The sequence below is a fragment of the Nerophis lumbriciformis genome, linkage group LG19, assembly GCF_033978685.3.
Source record: "Nerophis lumbriciformis linkage group LG19, RoL_Nlum_v2.1, whole genome shotgun sequence".
Lineage (NCBI taxonomy): Eukaryota > Metazoa > Chordata > Actinopteri > Syngnathiformes > Syngnathidae > Nerophis > Nerophis lumbriciformis.
In genome coordinates, this window is record NC_084566.2 from 39,003,027 (window position 1) to 39,025,158 (window position 22,132).

Genomic DNA, 22,132 nt, shown 5'->3' on the forward strand with positions numbered 1-22,132 from the left:
GCGTACTCACACAGATGGACCCAGATAAAAGAGCCCGATCCCTCAATGATGATATCTGCGTACTGGGACAGGCGTTAGACGGATAGGCGGTGGAAACAATTCGCTGGTTTTCTGCAGAGGCGGAAAGATGGCAGAGCGTTGCCTGTAGTAAAACAGAGAAAGCGCCCCATCAAGCCAAAATGACTTTTCGATTGTACATATGAGGGTTTTGTGTTTCAGTGAAGCAGTCATACAGATACCATCTTCTACATCAGGCCTGGGCAATTATTTTGACTCAGGGGGCCAAATTTAGAGAAAAAAATGTGTCTGGGGGCCACTATATCTGATTTTTAGGAACACAAATACAAAACCTCACAATAATGTCTGAATGCTGAAAACGTTATGACAGCCCTTTTTAAAAAAAAACGGAATTTTTTTTTACAGAATGTACATGAAAATAAAGAATGTGTAACTATGAATGATAAAACACTGAATATTGACAACATATGAACGTCACACAGGCCCTCTCCATCCACATATTTTACAATCAAGCGAAAGGCAACAAAAATACAATAAATGCAGCGAAATATGAACGCGAAGAGTAAAAAAACACCTACAATCTGACATATTACTAAGCTTAAGAACTTTGTTGTAAAAATCTCCTTCCGCATCTGTCCCTGACACCCGCAGTTCAGGCTGGCCGCTCTGTGGAAACACTCTGTGGAAACACTCCCCACCCACACTGCTTGGTGCCTCGTCTGAGTTGCTGTGACTTATATTACCATAGTAACTAATTAGATGACCATAGTAACTAATTAGATGACCATAGTAACTAATTCGATGACCATAGTAACTAGTATACATACCTGCCAACTACTCCGGTTTTCCCGTAATTAGTACGGTTTTCATCAACCTATTCCGGGTTACGGTTGCAGTGATAAAAAATACGGTTTTTCATTAATTAAAAAAAAAAAGAAGGGTGAAAACTACGCGAATTGCACCTTGTGCAGACAAGATTTTTCGATCAGACACGGAGGAATTAGCGATGTAAAAGACCACGTTGGGACAAAAAAACACAAGTCTAATGCCGTTGCTAGCGATACAAGTGGAAAACTTTCAACGTTTTTCGTCGCCCAAACAGATTCTTTGGATGTGATAAATGCCGAAGTTTTATTTACGGAGGCAATAATTGAGCATGGACTTCCAATCGCACTGGCTGATCACATGGGACAGTTAAATGTTTGTAATGCAACCTTTAAAAATCATTACGCGGTGATCGCGGTCCCAAAAATAAACTTTTCTTGCATGATAATGTCCAGAAAAACTCACTTTATATTACTATAGAGTCCTTTTAACGAATGAGTTTGATGGTTTATCACAAACCTTAAATGAAAGAAGTCCTTTGTTCTCCTGCACCATGCATGCACTTTGGCCTTGCTTCGTGTTTGGTGCGCAATCCTGTCGGCTGTATTTCACAGCACGTCTTTGACAACTTGAAGTGGCATAAAACATTTAAAACAAAGGGGTTATAGGAACAATCACTTTCAGTGTTTTATGCCACTTCAAGTTGTCAAAGACGGTATGCTGGTGCCCGACTGCCACAAGTGGAACAAACATTTGAAACAAAGGGGTTATAGGAACAATCACTTTCAGTGTTTTATGCCACTTCAAGTAAACTTATCATAAAGTTACCATATCATTTTTGCAGTATGATCAATCTGATAGAATACATTTGGATTTTAGCCACAAAAAGGTAATGACACCAATGTTATCTATTGGAATTGTTTAGTACTGTTATACTGTTAAAAGTGTTTATACTATTTATGCTTTCAAGTCCAAGTTGAAGAAATCTTGTTAAATGTTGAAAATACAGAAGTATGTCCTTAATATTTTTGCATTGCTATTTCTGTTGAAAAGTTAAAATGATTACATTAGAGATGTGATGTGCCACTTTTCAAGTGTCTGATGGCTTAAATTAATTTTCATTAATTTTTCATATTTTGAATTCTTTTGAAAGGCTTACAAAAAAACTACATTTGAATTGTAATTCCATGCTATTGACAGGACTATTAATTTTAATGAAGTTAGCTTACCATGTTTACAGTATGATAATTGTGATAGAAATGTGAATTTTAGGCACAGAATATTTTTTACAATTGAACAAGGCAGTAGATTATACAAGCTTGGACAGAAAGTTAATAATGACACCAATTTTTTTTTTAATGGAATTGTTTAGTACTGTTTTACCATTTGTTTACTGTAAAAAGTGTTTATACTGTTTATACTTTCAATTAACAAATTGAAGTCTTGTGAAAGGTTGACAGGATAACTGGCATTAACTGTCAAAATAATTTAATTTAAGTTAGCTTACAGAATAAACATGTCAATCAACCCATATGATTTTTGCTGTAATATTTTTGTTTTGAAAAGTCACTGTGACTGATAGAAAAGTGATGGTTTTAACAACATTTTAACCTGTCTGAATGCTAATAATCATTTTGCGTCGGGGGGCGAAGCCCGGAACCCTCCACCAGGACTTTGTCCTGGACCTACCGGGGCCTGCGGCCCTTGGACCCTGGCTACTAGGTTTTTCTGATTTCAAAAGTTGGCAGGTATGAGTATATCATGCAAAAGCGCAGATTCCAACCATTGAAATACTTTGTATAGTTGAAGACTTACAGTCATTAGAAAACATCACTGCACATCATAATGGCAGCTACACTTTACATCTTAAAGATCTGTAAAAAGAAATTAGGGAATGTCCGGTGGGCCAGATTGAAAAGCTTAACGGGCCGCATGTGGCCCCCGGGCCTTAATTTGCCCAGGTCTGCTCTAGCTTAAAGTCTTTAGCTGGCGCAGTGGCCCAAAGTGACGGCTTTTACGGGCAGTTAGAAATGTACCTCAGCGGCGAGGAGAATGTGATCCAGAAATGCAAGCCAAACTGTCTAGAGTTCAATTGGTCTGAAGTCTATGTGTACTAGGGATGTCCCGATCCAGGTTTTTGCACTTCCGATCCGATACCGATATTGTTTTTGCATTTCCGATCCGATACCGATACTGACCGATACCGATACTGGCCTATCCGAGCATGTATTCAAGTTTAAAGTTATTTAGCCTACTTGGTTGTCAGAATCATGTTGAAAAGGGTTTTAGTACTCTTGATAACAACTAGCCAGCTGAATTAGGGGAGTTTGAATAATACACAATGGTTGGTAACAAGAAACTGACCTGTTTATTCAAGGATAAACACAAAATAGACAAAATTATACATGACAAACAGAAATGGCATCATTGAACTAGGGCTGGGCGATATGGCCTTTTTTTAATATTGCAATATTTTAAGGCCATATTGCGATACACGATATATATCTCGATATTTTGCCTTAGCCTTGAATGAACACTTGATGCATATAATCACAGCAGTATGATGATTCTATGTGTTTTGATTGATTGATTGAGACTTTTATTAGTAGGTTGCACAGTGAAGTACATATTCCGTACAGTTGACCACTAAATGGTAACACCCCAATAAGTTTTTCAACCAAGGTCCACTTAAATTGATTCATGATACAGATATATACTATCAGATATATACTATCATCATAATACAGTCATCACACAAGATAATCACATTGAATTATTTACATTATTTATAATCCAGGGTGTGGAGGGGGGCGCCGGATGTAAGTGTCAAAAACATAGCCAAAAGATTTTGATATGAGAATAAATCTAAAGTTAAAATATAGGGTAGAAATGCACCCATTTGCAGGAAATGTAGTCTTGATTTTCAACATTTTCTTTCAAGGCTTGCATGTCTACATTAAAACATTCTTCTTCATACTGCATTAATATATGCTACTTTTAAACCTTCATGCAGAGAAGGAAATCACAACTAAAAAAATCACAAATTTTTTCATACGGTGTTGACGTGGAAATGTTTGCCTCGGCATTTTGATGGTGTGGACGTGTGGCACCGAATGGAGATAAGCGTCTCGACAGACGTTACAATATTTGAACAATGATGACGAAAACTGTTTTCTCTGTCGTGTCCGTGTGTCCAAAATTGTTATGCGCTTATTTTTTTATTTGATTTGATTTTTGATTTGCTTTGCGCAGAGGACGCTTAAACAGTGCGCAATTGCACAGGCGAGCACCTTAGAGGGAGCGTTGCTCGCACGGCTGCGCTAGCATCACAGCTAACGTTAGCCATGCTGCTACCTCTCTGCTGGGAGAGGACGTATAAGTATGTGACGTATGACGTGACAGTATGTGACGTATGTCGTGACAGTATGTGACGTGTGTAAGAGGGTGCGCTTGTCTGTCTGTGAGAGGGAGACACAGGAAAGAGTGAGAAGAGCCTGTCGTGTACTGCCAGCAGCTAAAAGCAACTGCGTGAGAATTCACAGACCTGTGGATGTGTTGAAGGTGTGCTGGAAAATGCGGAACGGAAATTAGGGAGCAGCAGAAAAGTGGAATGTATTATTTAAATCGGTGTGTTGGAAAACACGGACCAGAGTTTTTTTTTAAACTGGATCTGGATCGGCATTTTCCCATGCCTTGCCGATACGCAATTTTTGGCAAATATCGGCAGCCGATCCGATCCAAATATCGGATCGGGACATCCCTAATGTGCACTACTATACTGTGTGTTAGGGATGTCCCGCTACAACTTTTTCACTTCCGATACGATACCGATATTGTAGCCTTGAGCATTGGCCGATACCGATATCAATACGATACGATATAGGCACGAATCATACATATATTTATTCCTTATTTTGTTGTGTGGAATGTTAGAAAAGGCTTGATAAAGTGATGTTACTGTTACTGATGTTGTAGTGTTAAAACAGAAAACAATAGTCAGCAAGAGTACGGTAGGTATAGGAAAAACTGACCCATTTATTTTTAACCAATTGGTTACATACATTTTAACCTTCAACATAAGAGTATTACCTCAACAAATCCAATAAAAACAAAATTATATATTTAAAGTGCAAAATAACCACTAATACCAACATAATTATACAATTGAATAGAATAAATTAAAAATAAATTAGAAGACCCTGAAAAATAACCTAAATAAATCCAATTTAAAAAAAAAAAAAAAAAAAAAAAAAAAAAAAGTTTTAAAGTGCAAGGAATAATGTAGCGAGGTTCGAGGTGCTCCATTAAGCGCTTAAACCCGACATTACTCACCAGCGACAGGGGCTGGTCATCAAGCACAATAAACTGGGCTATCTTTTCTGTTATGGCCATTGCCTTTTTGCTGTCCCGTGGTAGTTTGTCACGTCTTGCAAAGCTTTCGGCCAGCGTGGGTTACTGAAGCGAGCCAGAGGTTTGTTGCTTCGCCTTGCTGCTCTCGCGAAAATCCTCATGTTCTTTTTTGTGGTGTTTTTTCAAATGTGCGCCTGACAATTGTTGCATTCAGCGGCAACGTCTTTGTCCGAGTTTATCAATCAATGTTTATTTATATAGCCCTAAATCACAAGTGTCTCAAAGGGCTGCACAAGCCACAACGACATCCTCGGTACAAAGCCCACATAAGGGCAAGGAAAAACTCACCCCAGTGGGACGTCGATGTGAATGACTATGAGAAACCTTGGAGAGGACCGCATATGTGGGTAACCCCCCCCTCTAGGGGAGACCGAATGCAATGGATGTCGAGTGGGTCTGACATAATATTGGCAGATTAACTGGTCTAAAAGGGGGTCTATTTAAAGGCTAGAGTATACAAATGAGTTTTAAGATGGGACTTAAATGCTTCTACTGAGGTAGCATCTCTAATTGTTACCGGGAGGGCATTCCATAGTACTGGAGCCCCAATAGAAAACGCTCTATAGCCCGCAGACTTTTTTTGGGCTCTGGGGATCACTAATAAGCCGGAGTGCTTTGAACGCAGATTTCTTGCCGGGACATATGGCACAATACAATCAGCAAGATAGGACGGAGCTAGACCGTGTAGTATTTTATACGTAAGTAGTAAAACCTTAAAGTCACATCTTAAGTGCACAGGAAGCCAGTGCAGGTGAGCCAGTATAGGCGTAATATGATCAAACTTTCTTGTTCTTGTCAAAAGTCTAGCAGCCACATTTTGTACCAACTGTAATCTTTTAATGCTAGACATAGGGAGACCCGAAAATAATACGTTACAGTAGTCGAGACGAGACGTAACGAACGCATGAATAATGATCTCAGCGTCGCTAGTGGATAAAATAGAACGAATTTTAGCGATATTACGGAGATGAAAGAAGGCCGTTTTAGTAACACTCTTAATGTGTGATTCAAAGGAGAGAGTTGGGTCGAAGATAATACCCAGATTCTTTACTGATTCGCCTTGTGTAATTGGTTGTCAAATGTTAAGGTGGTATTATTAAATAAATGTCGGTGTTTAGCAGGACCGATAATCAGTATTTCCGTTTTCTTGGCGTTGAGTTGCAAGAAGTTAGCGGACATCCATTGTTTAATTTCATTAAGACACGCCTCCAGCTGACTACAATCCGGCGTGTTGGTCAGCTTTAGTGGCGTGTAGAGTTGGGTGTCATCAGCATAACAATGAAAGCTAACACCGTATTTGCGGATGATGTCGCCTAGCGGCAGCATGTAAGTACTGAAGAGTGCAGGGCCAAGAACCGAACCCTGATGGACTCCGCACGTTACCTTAACATAGTCCGAGGTCACATTATTATGGGAGACGCATTGCATCCTGTCAGTAAGATAAGCGTTAAACCACGACAAAGCTAAGTCTGACATACCAATACGTGTTTTGATACGCTCTAATAAAATATTATGATCGACGGTATCGAAAGCAGCGCTAAGATCAAGAAGCAGCAACATAGATGACGCATCAGAATCCATCGTTAGCAGTAGATCATTAGTCATTTTTGCGAGGGCTGTCTCCGTAGAGTGATTTGCCCTGAAACCGGATTGAAAAGGTTCACAGAGATTGTTAGACACTTAAGTGTTCATTTAGTTGCTGTGCGACAATTTTTTCGAGTTTAGGTTAAAATACTTCCACACACTTTGCTGCAAGCACACGCGTTGTCGTCGTTGTGATCACGTGGGCTGTGCATGCTGGATCAGAGACGCTCTTCTCCCGCGGCCGGCACCAACGTTAATTAAGGGGCATTGCCGCCACCTACTGTATTGGAGTGTGATCAAACCAGAGTCACCTATTATAGACGTGCTGCAGCGGTAAATGGACAGCTTATATCGGAGCGCTTATATCGGAGTTTTTAGATTCAGTCCGATAAAATCCGATATTCACTTTTTTGGCTAATATCGGACTGATTTCCGATATCAATATCGGATCGGGACATCCCTACTGTGTGTACTAGAGATGCGCGGATAGGCAATTATTTCATCCGCAACCGCATCAGAAAGTCGTCAACCATCCGCCATCCACCCGATGTAACATTTGATCAGAACCGCACCCGCCCGTTGTTATATATCTAATATAGACGATGCAAGGCATTAGTGAGGTTATAAAGCTTTTGCCTGTTAAAGAAAGGAGACTGATCCAATGCAGCACAGACATTCGCGTGCCACGCTGTCACGACCCAGACGCACACCAGTGCACAATCATATGGGAGCCGCGCTGAGCGCACCTCCAAGCGCGTCTCGCTGCCGGCGACGGCCGGGTATGGGCCCGACGCTCCAGCGCCATCCATTTTCAGGGCTAGTTGATTCGGCAGGTGGGTTGTTACACACTCCTTAGCGGGTTCCGACTTCCATGGTCACCGTCCTGCTGTCTATATCAACCAGGGTGAGCCCCACCCCTTTCGTGAGCGCACTGCGCGCGGAGTGACCCCTGTTACGCGCCCCCGGCAACAGGGGTGGCGGGCAGGTAAGCTGCGCGGGCGGAGCGTGCGGAGTGACCCCTGTTACGAGCCCCCGGCCACGGGGGTGGCGGGCAGGTAAGCTGCTTACCTGCTGCGCGTGACGCCGGCCGCGGCGAAGGCGGACGAGGCGGGGTGTCGGTGCGGTGGGCGCGGTGGTGACCCTGGACGTGCGTCGGGCCCTTCTCGCGGATCGCCTCAGCTACGGCTCCCGGTGGGGCCCTCTCGGGGGAAGGGGCCTCAGACCCCGGCGAGGCGTCCCTTCTCCGCTCCGTAAAAGTGTCCATCTCTTTTTTTTTTTTTCTTCTGTTGTGGCATATGCTGCAGGTGCCTGCTCGTTTTTCGTATGTGGGTAACAACATTTAACTATGTATATATATTTCCACCCGCCTGAATCTATTTAAAATCTAATTTTTTTTATTTCAACCGCCCGACCCGACCCGCGGATAAAATCTAATTTTTTTAAATTTCATCCGCCCGATCCGCGGATAATCCGCGGACTCCGCGGTTGTGCCCGCAAACCGCGCATCTCTAGTGTGTACTATGTTTAAATGATTCTATCTATTGACAGTAATGACTCAGAAGGGGCGATGGACGTCACCAACCATCTTTCTGTCCTCAGGCGCGGAACAGCCGAGACACGGGCAAGTCGCCCTCGAGCCTGGGCTTGGCAGACTTCGACCTGCTGCGGGTGATTGGGCGCGGCAGCTACGCCAAAGTGCTGCTGGTGCAGCTGAAAAAGACGGAACGCATCTACGCCATGAAGGTCGTCAAAAAGGAGCTTGTCAATGACGACGAGGTAAGCCAGTGGATATATGAAATATCTTTTTCTCTTCATTACGGGGCTTTCCCAACCCCGATACCAAACCAGTACCGATATGTATTTTGATACTTTTTGAAATAATGGGGACCGCATAAAATGTCATTATTTCTGCAGAGCAGAAATCTGAGCAAGTGTAGAAAAACAAGTTGAATGCTGTCGGAGGCAGATATTTACATATATCCGAATTTAAGTTGTACTTCTTTAATTTCTTAGTCATATTTGAAAACAGCTCGTGTTTTCCATTTATTCTTTTGATGCTCTGTCAGCAAGTATACTATGTGTGTGAACCTTGAGTTCTTTGGAATGTGTTTGGACTAGCATTTGTTTGGTCTACAGAGATGGGAGGAGAGAGAGGGTGGTGGGATCGGGAAGACAGACCATTTTTGGGAGGCGCGATAGAATGTTCTAGGGTTAGACTGGTCTCAATCAAAATGTATATTGGCAAAGCTTTGAGAATATACAACAAAATACCTATTCTGTCTCTGGTGGTTTTTCAACTCAGCTTTAAGTGTCGGAAAGAACTTGGGAGCGAATTGTGACTTGAATTCCCTGGGAGGAACAACTGGTCCAAAACGCAACAATGCCCAGAAGGATGAGGTTGAGAGGGCGGAAGAGAGGAGCACATCCGTCTGACTGCAGACGGCAGTAATTGAGTAATATGGATAATAGAAAACACTTTCATTGCGCGCAAAATACATTTATATTTGCTTATTTGCTTACGGAAAAAAAATGTTCGCTTGAGTTTCATTTATTCTCAAAGTATAATGTCTGCGCTTGCAAAACAGATTTTTCTGTCTTCAAAATCTGCCTTTGCCACCTCAACATTAAGACACAAATATAACACTATAGTAGAGATGTCCGATAATGGCTTTTTTGCCAATTTCTGATATTGTCCAACTCTTAATTACCGATTCCGATATCAACCGATACCGATATATACAGTGGTGGAATTAACACATTATTATGCCTAATTTTGTTTTGATGCCCCGCTGGATGCATTAAACAATGTAACAAGGTTTTCCAAAATAAATCAACTCAAGTTATGAAAAAAAATGCCAACATGGCACTGCCATATTTATTATTGAAGTCACAAAGTGCATTATTTTTTTTAACATGCCTCAAAACAGCAGCTTGGAATTTGGGACATGCCCTCCCTGAGAGAGCATGAGGAGGTTGAGGTGGGCGGGATAGGGGATAGCGGGAGCTGTATATTGTAGCGTCCTAGAAGAGTTAGTGCTGCAAGGGGTGCTGGGTATTTGTTCTGTTGTGTTTATGTTGTTATGGTGCGGATGTTCTCCCGAAATGTGAAGTGAATTATATTTATATAGCGCTTTTCTCTAGTGACTCTTAAGCGCTTAACATAGTGAAACCCAATATCTAAGTTACATTTAAACCAATGTGGGTGGCACTGGGAGCAGGTGGGTAAATTGTCTTGCCCAAGGACACAACAGCAGTGACTAGGATGGCGGAAGCGGGGATCGAACCTGCAACCCTCAAGTTGCTGGCACGGCCACTCTACCAACCGAGCTATACCGCCCCACAATGTGAAATGTGTTTGTCATTCTTGTTTGGTGTGGGTTCACAGTGTGGCGCATATTTGTAACAGTGTTAAAGTTGTTTATACGGCCACCCTCAGTGTGACCTGTATGGCTGTTGACCAAGTATGCCTTGCATTCACTTGTGTGTGTGAAAAGCCGTAGATATTATGTGACTGGGCCGGCACGCAGAGGCAGTGGCTTTAAGGTTTATTGGCGCTCTGTACTTCTCCCTACGTCCGTGTACACAGCGGCGTTTTAAAAAGTCATACATTTTACTTTTTGAAACCGATACCGATAATTTTGAAACTGATAATTTCCGATATTACATTTTAAAGCATTTATCGGCCGATAATATCGCCAGTCCGATATCATCGGACATCTCTAGTTATGAGTTATTAAATAAAAAGGTATTGTCTATTTTCATTACTTACTTACAAATAATGGGGGCCTATTAGAATTTGTATTTTTTTTTTAGATGTATTTTTAATTTAAAAAAAATATTTCAATTAGGCCACTTTCTAATCTCATTTTCACCATATTTTTGTAGGGCACAAATAATGATAAATGATAAATGGGTTATACTTGTATAGCGCTTTTCTACCTTCAAGGTACCGGTACTCAAAGCACTTTGACAGTATTACCACATTCACCCATTCACACACTGATGGCGGGAGCTGCCATGCAAGGTGCTAACCAGCAGCCATCAGGAGCAAGGGGTGAAGTGTCTTGCTCAAGGACACAACGGACGTGACTAGGATGGTAATGTTAGTCTCTACTGTTATTTTAGCTTTTACTTACACAGTATGGAGCTTTTCCACCTTTTAAGATACCCTGTGCACATTATATGAAGCATATATATCATATGGTGCATGAAAGGAAAGTTCCTTTTGGTTTACAAAACAATTGGAGAATGCCTGGTGAGATGCACTGTAGTTGTCTATGACCATGCAATTGTGGATTTTTTCTTGGAGCTCTTGTGGAGCACATGAGCCTCTGCTGCTGTGACAAGAGCGTATGTTTAACCCTTTTCTTGTTTCAAAGGGTAAGCAAGCCCACTCTGTGTGCGTGCGTGTCAGCACGTCAGACACTGCTTTGTCTAATTAGATTAATTAGTCATGAATAATTAGTGAAGTTGTGGCAAAATTGGGCATTGTATAATGAACACAATTCTCACAATGAGTGGGCGCTGTTAAACATCCATCTTACGATACCTCTTCAACTGCCAGACCGCTTTGACCCCAATTAGCGCTTTCAAGCAGGTTGAGATAAACAATCATGTCTTCAAGGGGGGTAACATTTCATCCACTTCATCGATCTATCCATCCATCCATCCATCTTCTTCCGCTTATCCGAGGTCGGTTCGCGGGGGCAGCAGCCTAAGCAGGGAAGCCCAGACTTCCCTCTCCCCAGCCACTTCGTCCAGCTCCTCCCGGGGGATCCCGAGGCGTTCCCAGGCCAGCCGGGAGACAGTCTTCCCAACGTGTCCTGGGTCTTCCTCGTGGCCTCCTACCGGTCGGACATGCCCTAAACACCTCCTTAGGGAGGCGCTCGGGTGGCATCCTGACCAGATGCCCGAACCACCTCATCTGGCTCCTCTCGATGTGGAGGAGCAGCGGCTTTACTTTGAGCTCCCCCCGGATGACAGAGCTTCTCACCCTATCTCTAAGGGAGAGCGCCGCCACCCGGCGGAGGAAACTCATTTCGGCCGCTTGTACCCGTGATCTTGTCCTTTCGGTCATAACCCAAAGCTCATGACCATAGGTGAGGATGGGAACGTAGATCGACTGGTAAATTGAGAGCTTTGCCTTCCGGCTCAGCTCCTTCTTCACCACAACGGATCGATACAGCGTCCGCATTACTGAAGACGCCGCACCGATCCGCCTGTCGATCTCACGATCCACTCTTCCCTCACTCGTGAACAAGACTCCGAGGTACTTGAACTCCTCCCCTTGGGGCAAGATCTCCTCCCCAACCCGGAGATGGCACTCCACCCTTTTCCGGGCGAGAACCATGGACTCGGACTTGGAGGTGCTGATTCTCATCCCAGTCGCTTCACACTCAGCTGCGAACCGATCCAGTGAGAGCTGAAGATCCTGGCCAGATGAAGCCATCAGGACCAAATCATCTGCAAAAAGCAGAGACCTAATCCTGCAGCCACCAAACCGGATCCCCTCAACGCCTTGACTGCGCCTAGAAATTCTGTCCATAAAAGTTATGAACAGAATCGGTGACAAAGGGCAGCCATGGCGGAGTCCAACCCTCACCGGAAACTTGTCCGACTTACTGCCGGCAATGCGAACCAAGCTCTGACACTGATCATACAGGGAGCGGACCGCCACAATCAGACAGTCCGAAACCCCATACTCTCTGAGCACTCCCCACAGGACTTCCCGAGGGACACGGTCGAATGCCTTCTCCAAGTCCACAAAGCACATGTAGACTGGTTGGGCAAACTCCCATGCACCCTCAAGGACCCTGCCGAGAGTATAGAGCTGGTCCACAGTTCCACGACCAGGACGAAAACCACACTGTTCCTCCTGAATCCGAGGTTCGACTATCCGGCGTAACCTCCTCTCCAGTACACCTGAATAGACCTTACCGGGAAGGCTGAGGAGTGTGATCCCACGATAGTTAGAACACACCCTCCGGTTCCCCTTTTTAAAGAGAGGAACCACCACCCCGGTCTGCCAATCCAGAGGTACTGTCCACGCGATGCTGGAGAGTCTTGTCAACCAAGACAGCCCTACAGCATCCAGAGCCTTAAGGAACTCCGGGCGGATCTCATCCACCCCCGGGGCCTTGCCACCGAGGAGCTTTTTAACTACCTCAGCAACCTCAGCCCCAGAAATAGGAGAGCCCACCACAGATTCCCCAGGCACTGCTTCCTCATAGGAAGACGTGTTGGTGGGATTGAGGAGGTCTTCGAAGTATTCCCTCCACCGATCCACAACTTCCGCAGTCGAAGTCAGCAGAACACCATCCGCACCATACACGGTGTTGGTAGTGCACTGCTTCCCCTTCCTGAGGCGGCGGATGGTGGTCCAGAATCGCTTCGAAGCCGTCCGGAAGTCGTTTTCTATGGCTTCCCCGAACTCCTCCCATGTCCGAGTTTTTGCCTCCGCGACTGCTGAAGCCGCACACCGCTTGGCCTGTCGGTACTTGTCCGCTGCCTCAGGAGTCCCATGAGCCAAAAGAACCCGATAGGACTCCTTCTTCAGCTTGACGGCATCCCTCACCGCCGGTGTCCACCAACGGGTTCTAGGATTACCGCCACGACAGGCACCAACTACCTTGCGGCCACAGCTCCGATCAGCCGCCTCGACAATAGAGGTGCGGAACATGGTCCACTTGGACTCAATGTCCAGCACCTCCCTCGTGACATGTTCAAAGTTCTTCCGGAGGTGGGAATTGAAACTCTCTCTGACAGGAGACTCTGCCAGACGTTCCCAGCAAACCCTCACAATGCGTTTGGGCCTGCCAGGTCTGTCCGGCATCCTCCCCCACCATCGCAGCCAACTCGGTAGAAAGCTCCGCCCCTCTCTTCACCCGAGTGTCCAAAACATGAGGCCGCAAATCCGATGACACAACTACAAAGTCGATCATAGAACTGCGGCCTAGGGTGTACTGGTGCCAAGTGCACATATGGACACCCTTATGCTTGAACATGGTGTTCGTTATGGACAATCCGTGACGGGCACAAAAGTCCAATAACAAAACACCACTTGGGTTCAGATCCGGGCGGCCATTCTTCCCAATCACGCCTCTCCAGGTTTCACTGTCGTTGCCAATATGAGCGTTGAAGTCCCCCAGTAAAACGAGGGAATCACCCGGGGGAGCACTCTCAAGTACTCCCTTGAGTGAATCCAAAAAGGGTGGGTACTCTGAGCTGCCGTTTGGCGCGTAAGCGCAAACAACAGTCAGGACCCGTCCCCCCACCCGAAGGCGGAGGGAAGCTACCCTCTCGTCCACCGGGTTGAACTGCAACATGCAGGCTCTGAGCCGGGGGGCAACAAGAATTGCCACCCCAGCCCGTCGCCTCTCACTGCTGGCAACGCCAGAGTGGAAGAGAGTCCAGCCCCTCTCGAGAGAACTGGTTCCAGAGCCCTTGCTCTGCGTCGAGGTGAGTCCGACTATATCCAACCGGAACTTCTCTACCTCGCGCACTAGCTCAGGCTCCTTCCCCCCCAGCGAGGTGACGTTCCACGTCCCAAGAGCTAGCTTCTGTAGCCGAGGATCGGACCGCCAAGTGCCCTGCCTTCGGCTACCGCCCAGCTCACATTGCACCCGACCTCTATGGCCCCTGCTATGGGTGGTGAGCCCATTGGAGGGGGGACCCACGTTGCCTCTTCGGGCTGTGCCCGGCCGGGCCCCATGGGGACAGGCCCGACCACCAGGCGCTCGCCATCGTGCCCCAACTCCGGGCCTGGCTCCGGAGGGGGGCCCCGGTGACCCGCGTCCGGGCGAGGGAAATCTGAGTCTCGGTTCTTGCATTTCCATAGAAGTCTTCGAGCTGCTCTTTGTCTGATCCCTCACCTAGGACCTGTTTGTCTTGGGAGACCCTACAAGGGGGCATGGAAGCCCCCGGACAACATAGCTCCTAGGATCATTGGGACACGCAAACTCCTCTACCACGTTAAGGTGGCAGCTCAGAGAGGAGTCATCGATCTATTGATTTATATTTTTAAGATTCAAATATATTGATATATACTCAGCAAGATATACGTATATCGCTCTAATATTGTTTTAAAAGGTAATCAATCGATTTTATTGATAAAATAGGAACGGCAGACTATATACCAGTGACGTGCAGTCACTAGAGGCAGGTGAGGCCCCGCCTCACCTGCCATCATGGAAAGAAAAAAAAATGTAAAAAGAAAAAAAATAATTAAATTGTTATATGTATCCAGTGATTATACTATAAAGTTATTTTCCATTTAACTTCACCAGTTTTAGATTATTTTTATTCAAAATCGCTGAATTTTCACATTTGCCGTTCAAATACTAAGAAGAGACGGTGCGGTGAACAGCAGCCAGTTGAGGCACGTCACTCAGTGCCGCAACATGGATTGCGCAATGACTCGGCTAACTGCTGGCCTGCTGTGCAGTGAGACTGTATTGCTATATGAACTATATTATACATTTCCATAGTTTAGTTAGCTGAGGTATATAATGTACAGTGTATTTTGTCAACAACTGTATGTGTGTAAAGTATTTCTTGTGCTGAGCGATCATAAAACGGCTGCAAAAGACGCACTGGCTGAGGCTCGCCTCCTGCACCCCCGCCGTAGAATTGTTATATCAACTAAAGCCCACACTTAAACTGTCCACGTGCAAGATTGAATCTATTTTAAAAAATTATTTAATAAGAAGCCAAAAAGTGCAAAAACAATAATGTTGGTGTTGGAGGAGTTGTGAATGACTGCAGGGACACAACATTAGATACACATGCAGACTGCAGGTGTACCTAATTCACAACTCCTCCAACACGAACATTATTGTTTTTGCACTTTTTGGCTTCTTATGAAATAACTTTTGTAACCTATTTTCATGGGCTTTCCTCTTTGTGATGTTAAGTTCCTGTTATGCGCTGTTATACAGTATATGCCTTGAGCTCTTATTTTGAAGGCGCTAAGAGCGGAAGTGATGTCACGTTGCGGAGGTTTTTGAAAGAATGTAAATAAAGTGGTCCTCGTGTAAACTGGAGCCTCCGTGTTTGTTATTTTGTAGTTTCATACAGTATAGGCGACATTTATAAACCCTCGGTTACACTTTTTTAAATAGATTCAATCTTGCACATGGAAAATTTAAGTGAGGGCTTTAGTTGCGATGCATGGACTTAATTTCTAAGTAAAGGTAAGACCATAATAACCTTTTTTTTATTAAATGTGCTTTTTTGTGTGCTACAGTTTGTATGTGTAAAGTGAAAGTTAAGTTAAAGTACCAATGATTGTCACACACACACTAGGTGTGGTGAAATTTGTCCTCTGCATTTGACCCATCCCCTTGCTCACCCCCTGGGAGGTGAGGGGAGCAGTGGGCAGCAGCGGCGCCGCGCCTGGGAATCATTTTTGGTGATTTAACCCCCAATTCCAAGCCTTGATGCTGAGTGCCAAGCAGGGAAGAATGCTGGTATGAGCTTTTAAACATAACCCGTTAACTGCTGCCAATCAAATGGTGAATAAGATACTCTTTAGGGTTCATATGTTTGTAAATCTGACTGTGATGAAGTCAGTGCCTCACCAGCCATCAACCTCACCGCACGTCACTGATATATACAGTTGTTTTTGTCACAATGTTGAACGTTACGCGAGTCTGTCCGTCTGTGACGTCACTGCCACGCGCCATATGTCATCAAAACAAGTATGTCGGATACCAGAAAAGAAGCAGACACATAAGAAATGAACAAACCCGGTGTGTGGAAACACTTAGGCTTTTGCAAAGACAAAGGTGTTCCTAATAATTCCCCCGCTGTTTGTTGGATATGTGAGGGTCAAGTAAAGTACAGTGGCAACTAGGGCTGGGCCTTTTATTAATATCTCAATATTTTTAGGCCATGTCACGATACACCATATATATCTCCATATTTTGCCTTAGCCTTGAATGAACACTTGATGCATATAATCACAGCAGTATGATGATTCTATGTGTCTACATTAAAACATTCTTCTTCATACTGCATTAATATATGCTACTTTTAAACTTTCATGCAGAGAGGGAAATCACAACTAAAAGTGTATTTATGAAACAGTTATTAAGCAGTGGCACAAACATTCATGTCATTTCCAAAACAGAAAGTGCAAGATTGTCAGAGACATTTTAAAACAAGCTATTAGTGCACTTTTGTGCATGATGTCACTAAGATGACATATCAAAACAACACTAAATTAAAGTGCACTTTTTGTACAGAACGCCACTACAATAGTTTAAAACAAATAAAGTGCACTTTTGTGCATGATGTCACACAAGAGATTTCAATAAGTGTCAAATAAAAATGAGCTGCATAATAGGAAATCAAATAGTGTATGTCCTTCGCTATGTGGTAGGTTCCTGCGGACGTTATCTCCTTCTGTTGTTGACTATTTGTTTCATACGGTGTTGATCTGGAAATTGTTGCTTCGGCATTTTGTGGGTGTGGCACCGGCCGAGATGTCGACATGCGGACTTTCAAGCACTCTTCATTCTCTAGCGGGTGACTTTTTTTAAATGATGCTACAAATTAGCAGTAATGCTACTTTTTGTAGCAACGCTTTTGCCGCATACTTGACATAATACGGTTGTCTGTTCAACATCTTCCCGCTTGAAGCTAATCCACCGCCAGCCTGCTGCTTTTCTTGGGAATTAATTCTTCTTCCTTCATTTGTTACCAGATTCGCACCTTCTTTCTCTCATATTACCACTCGCACCACAGCTAACGTTACTCATGTCGCTACCTCTCTGCTCCTCGAGGGCGTATTCGTATGTGACGTATGTAAGAAGGTGCGCTTGTTTTTATGTCTGTGTGAAAAGGAGAGGCAAGATAGAGTGAGAAGAGCCTGTAGTCTAATCCCGCAACTAAAAGCAATATCACGATATAGTCATTTTCTATATCGCACAGAGACAAACCCGTGATATATTGAGTATATTCGATATACAGGTAAAAGCCAGTAAATTAGAATATTTTGAAAAACTTGATTTATTTCAGTAATTGCATTCAAAAGGTGTAACTTGTACAAAACTTGCTGGTAGACGGCTGCGTTGACCCTGGATCTCAGGAAACAGAGTGGACCGACACCAGCAGATGACATGGCACCCCAAACCATCACTGATGGTGGAAACTTTACACTAGACTTCAGGCAACGTGGATCCTGTGCCTCTCCTGTCTTCCTCCAGACTCTGGGACCTCGATTTCCAAAGGAAATGCAAAATTTGCTTTCGTCAGAAAACATGACTTTGGACCACTCAGCAGCAGTCCAGCTGGTGTCGGTCCACTCTGTTTCCTGAGATCCAGGGTCAATGCAGCCGTCTACCAGCAAGTTTTAGAGCACTTCATGCTTCCTGCTGCTGACCTGCTCTATGGAGATGGAGATTTCAAGTTCCAACAGGACTTGGCGCCTGCACACAGCGCAAAATCTACCCGTGCCTGGTTTACGGACCATGGTATTTCTGTTCTAAATTGGCCCGCCAACTCCCCTGACCTTAGCCCCATAGAAAATCTGTGGGGTATTGTGAAAAGGAAGATGCAGAATGCCAGACCCAAAAACGCAGAAGAGTTGAAGGCCACTATCAGAGCAACCTGGGCTCTCATAACACCTCAGCAGTGCCAGAAACTCATCGACTCCATTCCACGCCGCATTAACGCAGTAATTGAGGCAAAAGGAGCTCCAACCAAGTATTGAGTATTTACATGCTCATATTTTTCATTTTCATACTTTTCAGTTGGCCAACATTGCTAAAAATCCCTTTTTTGTATTAGCCTTAAGTAATATTCTAATTTTGTGACACACGGAATTTTGGATTTTCATTTGTTGCCACTTCAAATCATCAAAATTAAATGAAATAAACATTTGAATGCATCAGTCTGTGTGCAATGAATAAATATAATGTACAAGTTACACCTTTTGAATGCAATTACTGAAATAAATCAAGTTTTTCAAAATATTCTAATTTACTGGCTTTGACCTGTATGTATCGCCCAGCCCTAGTGGCAACACAACAAATCTCTCGAACCACCGACCAAGGTGCCTTGGGATTTCACAAAACGCCAATTGTCTAGGCATTCACTGCATTCCCGCTGCAGCAGTAGCACAAAGTAGCAGTTGGTTACACTTGTTAATATTACTGCACTGCTGTTTATTAGCATGAGAGTAGTAGCAGGTCAAACCACTGCTCATACAATCTGAAGAGATTTGGTGGTACTTAATTGTTTTGTATATTTCTATGTTGGAAAAACAACAGCAAAGTTGTTGAAAAACAAAATCAGAAGTAACAGGTTTAATAACTGTTAGAATGTTGGCTACTGTACTTTTATAGAACATTTTTGGAATACTGAAAATAAGAGCAGAAAATCTTTCCTCTTGTTTAGTTTATTATTCTTCGGTCAATGGTCAACAAAATAAACAAACAGTTGTACATTCATAGATTGAAAATGAAAATGTTGCAGACCGAAAGGGTTTAGGCTGAAGTTGAACACTTATAGCGCCTAACCCTATAAACAATGTCAAGTACAAGATGAACTTCCGAAAATGATGAAATGTCTTTTGTACAACATATTATAAATACACAATATGAACACTGTTCAATTATATACACAGTAAAGGCATGTGAAATATCCTTATATGCGTGTTAAACCTTTGTACCAATTTATATACTATATACAAACAATTATACTTCCATTATTATTTATATCCCATATTTAGTATTTTAATTAACATTGATCATAGTATTAACTACAGTGTTGATTCAAGAGTGATATATTTTTCCGAGACGTTGGTCTTAAAGTGTTTTTTAAATGTGTGAATGGACCTGGAACATTTTAAGGGATGATCCAAGCTGTTCCACAGTTGAACCCCCCTGACAGAAACACATCTACTGTTTAAGCTTGTTCTTATCTTAGCTTTCTGGAAGACAGCTGAACCTCTGAGGTCATAGGGATTCTCTCTGGGTTTGAACCTCTCCTGTAGACACCGAGGCAGCATGTGGTTATGAGCTTTGTACGTCACAATAGCAGTGTTGAGGTCAACAAGATCATGCAGTTTTAATGTTTTTAATTTAATAAACAGAGCATTGGTATGGTCATGATAGTCTGCATAATTTACAATTCTAATCGCTTTCTTTTGAAGTAATAATATAGAGTTGATGTTTTTTTGTCATTGTTACCCCAGATTTCAACACAATAATTAAGATAAGGGAGTACGAAAGAATTATATAACATATTAAGAGCCTTTTGATTTACGGAGTTTTTGATTTTTTGTAACATAGCAATATTTTTTGCCATCTTTGTCTTAAGTATATTTATGTACAGTTTCCAATTTAATTTATCTATATAGATTCCCCAAAATTTTGTTGAATACACCCTTTCTATCTCCATATCATCAATTCTTATATGACACTGTATGTTATTTTCCCTATTTCCAAAAATTATATATTTTGTTTTATTTAGGTTGATTGACAGTTTATTGGCATCAAACCATTGCTTTAGTATGTGGAGTTCGCTCTCTACAGTCTCTAAGAGTTGGCCAAGGTCTTGCCCAGAACAGTACAGACTTGTATCATCAGCAAAGAGAATACAATTGAGTTTTTTAAAGATTTTGCAGATATCATTAATATACAATAAAAACAATTTTGGTCCCAGTACAGAACCTTGGGGCACTCCATGTGTTATAATCTTTTTATCTGAATCTACATTGTTCATATGCACATACTGTTCTCTACCACCAAGATAACTTTTCAACCAATCATGAGCAAGACCTCTAAAACCATACCTCTGTATTTTGTTTCAAAGTAATGTGTGATCGATGGTGTCAAAGGCCTTGCTCAGGTCAATAAAAACGCCAACAACAAACTCCCTCTTATCAATTGCAGTGGTTACCTCCTCAACTAGTTCCATCACTGCCATGGAAGTGGACCTGTTTGGTCGAAAACCGTATTGGTGTTCACTTAGCAAGTGATGTTTATCAATAAAACTGTCTAATCTTGACACAAATAATTTTTCAAGGACTTTTGAAAATTGTGAGAGTAGAGAAATTGGCCTATAGTTGGTGAACTGAAGCTTATCTCCACTTTTGAAAATGCTAATTCAAACAGTGTAAATGCATTGGCCATTGACTGGTGTTTAATTGATTGTTTATGTTCATAATTCATTTGTACCTAAGTATCTTACAATAACTCATAAGGATATAGGAAACTTCACCTGCGGTGTCCAGTATACAGTATTTATTTCACAGTCAAACTAGTAGAATTGTTATGTTGAAGATGTTCATTTAGCCTACTGATGTGTATTTATAAATGGTTGATTTATATAGACTAGTAAGGTCAAGTTTTGTACCTTTTTTGTAGCCAAAATTTGTCAGGTACAAAACTTTACCTTACTAGCCTACATAAATCAACCATTTATAGTAGAATTTTTGGCTAAAAAGTTAACGAATCGATTTCAACTCACTGAATCCTTTTGGATCTTATTGTTCTAAATCAGGGGTGCTCATTACGTCGATCGCGGGCTACCGGTCGATCTCGGAGGGTGTGTCAGTCGATCACCAGCCAGGCATTAAAAAAATAGTCCTAAAAATGAGCGATCATAAATCTTCACTATGACGTCACTTTCGTCACTTGATCGACATTCACGGCACCCGAGGGTCTTCTGAGATGACGCTGGCTGCTGCCAGCTCATTAAAATTACCGACTGGAAGGCGAGAAACACTTTATTTCAACAGACTCTGGCGCCGTACCTGTCGTCAAAACTCCAAAGACCGACTGCACAGTTGCACAGTTGCGCTAACAAAATAGGAGTCTCAGAAAGCTGGCGTGCACAAGCTAGCAAGCTACGGAGTTTGCCGACAATGTATTTCTTGTAAAGTGTATACAAAGGAGTACGGAAGCTGGACAAATAAGATGCCAAAAACCAACCACTTTCATGTGGTATTGGACAGAAAGGAGGACTTTTTTTCTCCTCCATTCGAAAATGCGGACATTATCAGCACCACTGTCTGATTCCTATCAATGCAAATCATCAGAATCAGGTAATGCACCAACTTATATTCTTGTCTTCATGAAAGAAAGGAATCTATATGTGTTAAACATGCTTGTATTATCTTTAAACACCTTTAACTTATTACCAATATTAACTATATGTGTTAAACATGCTTGTATTATCTTTAAACACCTTTAACTTGTTAACAATATTAACTATATGTGTTAAACATGCTTGTATTATCTTTAAACACCTTTAACTTGTTAACAATATTAACTATATGTATTAAACA

General features: G+C 42.8%; 1 protein-coding gene across 1 annotated transcript in view; it reads left to right on the forward strand.

Annotated features, from left to right (window-relative positions):
• prkci (protein kinase C, iota) overlaps positions 1-22,132 on the forward strand; it is a 127,515-nt gene that overhangs the window by 57,944 nt on the left and 47,439 nt on the right. The window contains exon 9 of the mRNA XM_061978797.1: positions 8,437-8,613. Within this exon, the coding sequence (XP_061834781.1) occupies positions 8,437-8,613 (177 nt within the window). The remainder of the gene's footprint in view (positions 1-8,436; positions 8,614-22,132) is intronic.